Source organism: Sceloporus undulatus, chromosome 4 (assembly GCF_019175285.1).
Source record: "Sceloporus undulatus isolate JIND9_A2432 ecotype Alabama chromosome 4, SceUnd_v1.1, whole genome shotgun sequence".
Lineage (NCBI taxonomy): Eukaryota > Metazoa > Chordata > Lepidosauria > Squamata > Phrynosomatidae > Sceloporus > Sceloporus undulatus.
In genome coordinates, this window is record NC_056525.1 from 5435957 (window position 1) to 5446185 (window position 10229).

The 10229-nt window shown below is 43.8% G+C and overlaps 1 protein-coding gene across 1 annotated transcript in view; it reads left to right on the plus strand.

The window, feature by feature from the left end:
* The window catches only part of TCF15 (transcription factor 15), an 18640-nt gene extending 8987 nt beyond the window's left edge, over positions 1-9653 (plus strand). Inside the window, exon 2 of the mRNA XM_042464532.1 lies at positions 9089-9653. Coding sequence (XP_042320466.1) covers positions 9089-9166 — 78 coding nt within the window. The 3' untranslated portion in view covers positions 9167-9653. The remainder of the gene's footprint in view (positions 1-9088) is intronic.
* The last annotated feature ends 576 nt before the right edge of the window (positions 9654-10229 follow it).

Below are 10229 nucleotides of genomic sequence, written 5' to 3' on the forward strand. Positions count from 1 at the left end.
TTTGGTATCCATGGGCGGATGTGTGTCCTGGAACCCGTTGAATCCCATTGTGCAGAAAATGTGGGATATAATATTTCAAATAAATAAAAATAAATAAATAAAATTGCTACAAGCTGCATATTGTGATGGTGTTGTACATCCAATACTTTGCACTTCAGTTGTGCATCCTGTACCATACACTGTGGTTGTGCATTGTGGTTGTATATCCTATAATAGATATTATGGTTGCACATTGTGCATTCTATACTTTGCACTGCAGTTTTGCATCCTGTACTATGCATTGTAGTTATGCCTTGTGTCTTATGGTTATGTATCCTATGCTAGGCATTGTGGTTGTGCATTTTGGTTATGTATTTTGTACTTTGCATTGCAGTTGTGCAGCATGCATTATGCATTATACAATGGCACCTGGTCACTGACATGTGTTGAACATTGTTGCTGTGCTTGCGTAGCACTTATGCAGTGTATCACCACATGAAGGTATTTATGCTGTGCTAAGCAGGTGTTGGATCAAGCAGGTGTATGTGTGTTTGTTTGTATCCATGCTACCACAAAACCTGCCCACTGCAGTAACAGAAGCTGATAAGAGTACAGTGTTAACATTTAGAGACAATAGATCATAGAAAGCACTTTTAAAACTAAATTGATGCTCAGATTTTAATAAGCGCTTGATGAGTGCGCCCAGGCTGCATGCACGGGGATGCGCCCCATTCAAGCCTATGGGACTTGAATATGTGTGAGTCTCTGTTTTTGTGGGGGGGGGGGGTCCAGAATGGATCCCCCACGAAAACGAAGGGCCAACTGTATTTCTAAAAGCCAGCATGGTGTAGTGGTTTGAATGTTGGACTACGATCCTGGACACCAGGGTTCAATTCCCTATTTGGCCGCGGAAACCCACTCGGTGACATTAGGTGACTCACACACTCTCAGCCTACAGCAACAGCAGCAAGGCCCTCCCAGATGTGTTAGAAGACAACCTTCATGATCCCTCATCAGCACAACCATGGGATGATAGGAGTTGATCCCTCAATGTATTCATCTCAGACTGCAATGAATCTCCAATCAAAATAAGCCAGAGCCTTGGGTAATGCTCTTCAGAAGCACAGCTGAATTATCAAGCTTATAATCATAGGATGTAGAGTTAGAAGGTAGAATAATAGAATAGAATAACAGAACCATAAAGTTGGAAGGAATCCCAATATTTGAAAGGATATTATATTGAGGATGGAACAAGCTTGTGTTCTGCTGTTCCAGAGAATAGGACAGGAGCAATGGCTGCAAACTCCAGGAAAAGAGATTCCACCTCAACATTAGGAACAACCTCCAGGCAGTAAGAGATATTTGACCATGGAATATGCTGCCTTGGAGAGTGGTGGAGTCTCCTTCTTTGGAGGTTTTTAAACAGAGACCGGATGGCCATCTGTACTTTGATTGTGTATTCCTGCATGACAGAATGGGATTAGACTAGGTGGCCCTTGTGGTCTCTTCCACCTCTATGATTCTTTTATTCTTTCATGGTCTTTCTTTTCCCCCCTTCATTTTCTGAACACATCCACACATCAATAATTAAAAGATATGGAATTACTTTTGATTGTGTAGTGCTCTGTACATTTTGCTGGGAAGGAGAAATTCCTTAGTTGTGGGGTTGTTGTTTTTAAATGCAAACTCAAAAAGGGCATGATGATGATGGTGGTGATGATGATGACGACGACAACTTACCATAATTATGGGGTGGAATCCTGTAGTATGGTCTTCTTCCTTGTGTACACATACTTAGCTATGTAACAGAGGGGCTAAGAAACACTGTTGGTGAAATGTGCACTGGTCCTCTTGCACATTGGTCACTTCACTGGCTTCCCTACACAGTTATGTAATGGCAGCCCCTTGGTGAATATGGAGATTACAGAACTGCTCAGTTCTGTTTCCCAAAGATGCAAGTTGCTAAGTGAATTCTGTTCATTATTAGTAATATCCAACCCCCCCCCCCCCCAGTTTAGAATTCGAGGCAGCTTATAATAGATAAGCAAACATAGCTAAACATTCACAGCATACCAAAGTCAAAAGGCAATTAAACTACCATAAAATTAAAAACCAGTTAAAACGTGAAGGATTTGGAAAAAACAAAACAAAGACAAGTCCAACACATTATACAAGGCCTGTTTCTCCTTTAAAAATCCATTCTCAAGATCCTGTCAGAAGAAATGGATTTTTACCTACTTGCAGAAAGATAGGAGGCTGCCAATGTAACCTAGTTATGTAAAACTGGGTGGGTAGACCTACTTAAAATAGGGCTTCCCAGAACATTTGAAGACTCCAGGGAAGACGTGGGATTTGTGTTGCCCTTCAGATGGATGTCTTTGGACTTGGTGCCAATTCATATACTGGAAAGTACCGCTCAGCTTTCTGCAACCTTGCACCCTCTATACGTGCTGAAATGCAGCTCCTGTGATCCCCTAGCAAGTTTGGAAATTCGGAAACAAAGGTGACCCTCTGGCTTTTCATGCACTTTAGACAAACATATGAAACGTGGCTGGCTGGTGGCTCCCATGTTAGTGAAGCGGGGAATCAGCTTGTGGTTTTAATGTGAACTTTTAAGGAAGCATCAGCCTGCTGAACCTATCTGAAGAATGGCACTTAGCAATAGTAATATCACTTATATTTCTATACCACTTTATAGTGATGAGCACTTTCTAAGTTGTTTACAGTGTGTTAACCAATTGCCCCCAAGAAGCTGGGTATTCATTTTGGCTGCAGTACTGGCATCAGGAAGGGGTTCAAATGTTTTAAAGTTTAGACAAAACCTGGAGTGGATTCACCATCCCACTAACATCAAAGCCATCATCTGCTAGGGGACACCTGTGTATAACTGACTGTTGCTTTTCACTGTCAAATCAGCTTCACCTTATGGAAGCCCTATGGATGAGACTTCTAGGACACTATCATAGGATGGCCAATTCAGCAATAATTGTGGCAATGAAAATAAAAAGCAACACTAGTGCTATAGTGCTCAGTGGTTTCACACAGTCACGCACTCATGCAATTAAAAATAATAGCACAGTGGCGTTTCACACACATCCATAAATGAACTGTTACTATATTGCAGTTGATCATTTTGCACATGCGCCATTTCAGCACAATGGCACATGTCTGCAAATCCTGTTCCCAGAATAAAGACAGCAAAATAAAATGTATTACTTCAGCACATAGTTTTAATCCACTGATAACTAAATTGCACCCCATAGCTTGAGAGAAGACTGAAATCCACTGCAAAACCAATCCTGGCAATGAGAATGAGAAGTGAGCAATGCATTCTGGGTATCTCAAGTCGCTTGTGCAATACTGGTAATGAAGCGCGATTAACTTTCACACTATTGCAATCGTGCTTCATTCCCACTATTGTGAATGAATTCACCGGACTTCCCTGTGAATGGTTTGTTGCCGGAGGATTGCTAGATCGAACTAGGGCTAGATCGAACAGTTACTCCAAACTTGAATTTTTGATCTATGGGTCTACAATTAAATCAATGGGCTGGTAAGATAACATATATGTGAGTTCTACTGACTCAGTCAATCTCCTCTAGATGCTACTAGCTATTGGATTTCAGTCCCAAGCAGTAACCTTTTCCAAGCTGTAAAAGGAAAGTATGGTTAACTGTTAGTAGTACTGCTCTCTTGTTTTGCTCATTTTGGAACACTTGGGAAGCAAGGTGTAGTTTTAAAGCAGAAGACAGGCAAAGGAGAACATAAAATAAGAGGCATATCAAGAATGCAATGAAATCGGAAATTGCTGTTGTGGGGAACAGCTATATTTCAAAGGAATGTTACCGCTGCATTGATTACATCTGTATTTCATTGCAGTGGGCAAGCTGCAATTTCACAGTGGATTCATGGCTATTGTTACTCACCCTGCTAACAGCATCCTTTATAGGGAAAGGTCGGGTGACACTAAAGTGTAACCTTGAGGAAGGTGTTGCTGAATCAGTCCTCCAGAGCATTGCAGGTGGCGCATCTTAATTTAGCACATAGCAGCGGTTCCAGCTGTGAGTTAGGAATGGTGAAATACCTTCCTAGCCTAATGCCCTCCAGATGTTTTTGGCTTCAGCTCTCTCACCCACTGAAAGGTGCAGAGCCAACAGTCAGGAACTGTGGGATCCACAATGGAAAGTGCCTAGACATCAGCAGGTTAGGTAATGGCAGGATCCCATTTGGGGAGAAAGACAGGATATAAGTGAAATAAATAAATAAGTTCATAGAGGGCCTATAGTGTCTCCAGAAAGAGAACTTTGACCAACAATATCTGCAGGGCCACAAGTTCCTTATTTTTGCATCTTGGCTTTCCTCCAAAAGGCCTGAGGCAGTATACCATTGCCCCTTCATATCCACAGGGTTTTTTTATCCATGGATTCAACCATCCACTGCTTGAAAATGTCCAAAAAACACAAATTCCAGTAACCAAGTCTTGATTTTGCCATTTTATATAAGGAACACCATTTTACTATGCCACCGTATTTAATGGGACTTGAGCATCCATGGATTTTGGTATCCATGGGGAGTTCTGGAATCAATTCCCTGCGGAAACCAAGAGCCTACTGTCTATGGCTTGCTACCTCTTTACCCTTTCAACAACCCTATCAGGTACATCAGGCTGAAAAAAGACAGTGTACCCTCCAACATTTTACCTGTAACAACTGGGACACATGTGGACCAACAACATCTGAAGGCTAGTCTACACGATTAAAATACTCATTTCAGTCAGATAAAATGTGATCCAGCCACATGTGATTTGCAGGAGTTCACGCTTTTTGGAAATCTTCAGAAAAAAGCTTTGCAGATTTTACCGGAGTATCCATGAAAATGTGTACTATCACATGTGTGGCCATCTGTGTAGATGTAGCTAGCTGCACATTTTCAGCAGAGGGACCCTCCCTAGATGTAAATAGATATCAATTTGTGCAGGAAAGTGAAGGCCTTTAACAGTTGATGCAAATGTGTGAAAATCCTCAGCGATGCACATAATACAACATAATAGAATATAATACAGATTGCATAATACAACGTAATATATATATATATGATATACAACATAATGAAATGAAAATCTGCAGCAATGTGCATAACTTATGTATAGAGTAGTCCCAAGTGTGCACTGGTCTGGATACGTGCTAGGGTTGCCTCGGGGTGTCCTTTACAGACACCCCTCAACCCTAGCACATAACCGTGGTATGGTAATGGTGGCGCCCTGTCTACATGGGCACTGCCATTATGACATCACAGCCATGCCGCCTCCAAACGGAGCAGCGCAGGCGTGACGCACGCAGGCCCTTTCAGCAGCGCCAGAAGGAGTTCCGAAACAGAGCTCCTTCCACTGCTTTTATCGCTGGCGCAGCCTTTACACTGATACAAAAGAGAAAGTGATACAAAAGAGAAAGGGGCCGAGCAACCCCTTTCTCTCTTTCCCTGCCGCTGTTGGGGTGTCCTTGGGGCATGAAAGGCCTGGAAAAGCGGCGGATCAGGGCCTCTGGGGCTGCCACTGTGGCCACTGAGGCCCCGATTCATTGGGGAAAGGGGCGGGTGCAGGCAGCCCCAAAGGGGCGGTCTGTATCCCGCCCAAGATGACAAACATTATTGATGAGGGAAAAAACACCATCTAGAAAGGGCTGCAGCAGGTTGCTTTTGCCAGAACGTACTTGGAACAGTAAAAGTCTGCCTCTCCTCTCCTGTGCTGAATTCGATGGAAGCAACAGCAGTTTCTGTACTTGTTCTTGCTATTCTCTTGTCTACCAGGGATGAGATGGCTAGTAAGAGAGGGATTAAGATTTCTTGTCTTCCTTTTCTGGTGCTTTTCCTTGTTCTATCAGCCACCTATCCCCTAAACTTTATGGCCAGATAATATTGCCTTTTTCAGTGAGGGTGAATTAAGTGACTTGTCTTCTGTTGTAAAAGAAAAAGAACTGGCTCAAACCGTTTCTCTCTCTTCCTGTTTGCTCTTTGATAAGAGAGGACATACTGCAACATGTTTCCCTCACTATCTTTTCTCTTTTAAATCAGTCTAGAAAGGATCAGGCTATTGCTATCCAAGAATATGTTTCCTTCATCATTGTTCCTCCTGTTAACGAGTCTAAAGTTAATTTTTACCTGCAGTTTGGTTCACCGTCCGGACATCTGCTGTGACTGGAGTAAAGGCTCTAATAGGTCTTTCATTCCAATAATATAATCTCTCACAATCCATCATCCCCTCTAACAGAATTGACTATAAATCTTTCCACTTTCCACTCTGAGCATAGTTTGCAGCAGTCGAAGTAAGCCAAGGAGCCAAAGAAGGAAAGTGGGAGGATGGGGGAAAAACTGGGACATTTTAAGAGCAGCTGAAAATATAGGGTGACAGGGTGGGATTCTTGCACTGATCCAGAGTTTATGCCCTTGGCATGAAGAAGGGGATCATGCAACCTGCTAGAGGTGGCTGGACTGCAGCTCCCAACAGCCCTAACCAGCATCACCCAATGGTGAGGGATCTTGGGTGTTGCATGTTTCATCTGTGAAATGTTGGAGGGTCCTTTGGAATGTCTTAGGATGGAAGTTAGCCTGGCTCAAGAGCTAGGTTTGGGGGTAATGTTTGGTCATTAAGCATGGATCCCAAAAGTTATGAGATTGTTACATTCTATTTATGATTTCATAAATAGTCAGCAGGATGCCAATCTGTATTTCTAAATGCTCAGTTTATGTTTTAAGTTGCTGCAGTGCTAGAAATTTGAGGACTAAGGAGATATTTAATGGGAGACAGCATGGTTTGAACATTGGACTAGGACTCTGGAGACCAGGGTTCAAATCCTTGCGTGGCCACCAAAACCCACTGGGTGACCTTGGGTGAGTCCCACTCTCTCAGTCTCAGAGGATGGCAATGACAAACCCCTTCTGAAGAAAATTGCCAAGAAAATCCCAGGGCTTTAAGGTTGCCATTCGTCAAAAATGATTTGGAGGCACACAACACGCAGACATAATTCCTATTGGGGGGCAATGCCATCACTCTCCTGCCTATAGCTAAACTCTTGGAGTAGGCTATATAGTGATCTAAACCAGAGGTTTAAAAACCTGTTTCTTTGGACTTGTAGAATTTAGTGGATGCTACCAACTGTAGTCACCCTCTGAAAAGGAAAACTTTAAAACATCTGATGGAAACCAGTGGTTGGATGCACAGTTGAACTTTGCATGGCGCTTGGGGAAATTCTTCTTCTTCTTGAAAAAGGGAGTGGGGGGCCTAGAGTATCCAGACTTCTGCAGCCAGGATGGCCCCTTTCATTTTGGGATGGCAGCGCCCAGGATCTCCCACCCAACCTGGGCACTGGCCTAATGAGGCTGACATTTTCATTCACAGACAGATGCTCTTCAGAGCTTGGAGAGGTTCCTTTTTTGGAAGATGACTCCCCAAATCCCCTAGCTGAGTTATGTCTGCATCTGCAACATTTTAACTGTGACAGTTTTCAACAACTTCCACAAATAGATGACTTGGGATGTGGCGGTGCATTGGTTTGTGTGTGTGTTATCCATTGTATATTTTTGTGTTTTGCAATCTGGTGAGATTGAACAATTTGCTGTGCCTTTTTAACTGTGAAGGCGACGTTTTCTATTTTTAAAAAAAAATAATGAAAGCAACAGGGGGGAGGCTTCATCTAGGTCTCACCTTGGGAGCCTGCCTCTGAATCCCAACTGCTCTGGTTTCCAAATCCGATTATTCCTTATCTGGTCACAACATCATGACCTTTGCTGTTGTGACCTGTGGTGAAGCCATAAGCAAGGAGAAGCCCATGCAGGGAGAAAGACCCATTGCTTCTGTTATGGGCCCTAAGGTCAACTCTGACTTATTATTTCATGGCACATACCCTCCAACATTGTTCAGATGCAAACCAGAATGCATGTAAGCCAAGCAACATCAGAGCAGGGTGAAGTTGGCAGAAGTTACATTGATTGAGGAAGAATGTGCAAGGTAGGAGATGCTGCAGCAGTTTGCTTTTGCCTGAATCTACTGGGAAGGCAAGATTCTGCCCCTGCCTTGCCTCTCCCAACCACCCTTCTGTGTAAACTAGTACAGTGGTACCTCGGGATACGAATTACCCAGGTTACGAATTTTTCGGGATACGAATAAATCCCATAGGGATTTATTGTTTCGGGTTACGAAGGTTTTTTCGGGTTACGAAAAAACCCTGGCGCTGTTTAAATGGAGCCGCGGCTCCGCCGCGGCTTTTTTCCCCATTAGCGCCTATGGCAATTCGGGTTACGAAGGTTTTTCGGGTTACGAAATTAGCCGCGGAACGAATTAATTTCGTAACCCGAGGCACCACTGTACTTTGAACTCAGTTTCTAGCAAAGGACAAAAGATGAGAAGGAAACTGGGACATTTTAAAAGACGCTGGAAAAAGTGGGGTGACAGAGGATTAATCTGGAGAGATTGCCTCTGCCAAACTGGGAGAGTCGGTGGGTATGTTGGCAAAATATACTGTGAGGAGTTTTGCCATTGCCTTCCTATGAGGCTGAGAAAGTGTGACTTGTCCAAGGTCACCTGGTGGATTTATGTTACTGGGGCTGCTGCCACATTGCACACTTCGCTGTCAGAGTGTTCTGGTGCCACAACAAACTACAAATCCCAGGATTCCATAGGATGGAGCTATGGGCAGTTAAAGCGGTGGCCAACTGCATTAATTCTGCAGTGCAGATTACACCTACTGTTCCACTTTTTCAGATGGTTTGAAAGTTTAACTTCCATGAATCCATCCTACAGAACGCTGAAATTTGTAGTTTCTTTGCCCAAGAAGGCTGAAGACCTTGTAAAACTAGCTGTCCCAGAACTCAATAAGATGGAATCATAGCAGTTAAAGTGATATCAAACTGAACTAATTCTGCAGTCTGACAACAGCCTAAGACAGAAGTGGCAGCATAACAAAGCTGGCGATGAGCAAAGGGTCATAAATTTATAACAGTAAGAGGAGAGGTCTATGTACACACTGCCTTGAGCTCATTGAAGGAAAAGCAGAATATGAATGCAATTTATAAATGAAATCACATGCTCTTTCCACCACCTTTTCTCTTTTTTTAGAACAGTCGTCGAGACCTTGGTGGAAGCAACTGCTTGAAGGTGAGAGGGGTGAACCACCTCAAGGTGCTACAGAGATGAGCAAAGATTGAGACCGACGTCTGTCCTAGAAGCCTAACCAAGGTGGGATTCGCACCTTGGACAGCTGTCTTCTAACCTTTTCGACAAGGGCAGGGGTGGGGTGGGGATCATGGTTCGAGATGGGAAAACTCCAGGATGAAGGGAAAAGCCCCACTTTGTGGAGCCTGGGAAGACACAAGATGGGTTGGGAGATGCCCACCACCACCGAGATCAGGATGGAGAAATTGGGACTGCCAAGAAGGGACAACTGGGCTGTTCTTTGGACTTTGGATCATTTCTCAGGGAAATTTGTCCTCCTCTGGTGTCAGAGACTCTGGCCTGAGAAGTGCATCCCAAACTTGCGACTGAGGTTTCGGTGCAAGTGGTGGCAGATGGATCTCTCGCCTCTTTTTCAAAAAGGACAAAGTGGATGTATAGAGCTTTATTGAGACTGGGTGCTTTTGCTGGTCTGTGTGATCATGTTGTTGTACTTATAGTTCTTTCCCTGTTCAGCAGGCTTGAAAAAATAAAGGTATTTTTTTCCCTTTTCATCCAGGGGTGACTCTGTCTGGACTCCTTCCCCTCAACCTGGTTTATTCTCAGAGGCCTTTCTCTGAGAGGAGACTGTGGCTCTGTTCCCACTACAGAAAGCACAGAGAACAGGTCAGTTCTCCAGTGGCCATGCTGGCTGGGGGATAATGGGAGTTATAGTCCAAACCAATCACATCCCAGCTGTGCCACAGACAGGCACATAGACTGTATAAATCCCATAATTCCTAAATTGGGGGTGGAATCACAGAATTGTAGAGTTGGAAGAGACCACGAGGACCATTCAGTCCAACCCCATTCTGCCATGCAGGAACTCTCAATCAAAGCATCCCTGACAGATAGCCATCCAGCCTCTGTTTAAAGACCTCCAAGGAAGGAGACCTTACCACGCTCCGAGGGAGCATGTTTCAGTTCCAGTGTCAAATAGCTCTTACTGTCAGGAAGTTTCACCTAATGTTGAGGTGGAATTTCTGTTCCTCGAGTTTGCAACCATTGTTCCGTGTTCTAGTCTCTGGAGCAGCAGAAAACAAGCTTG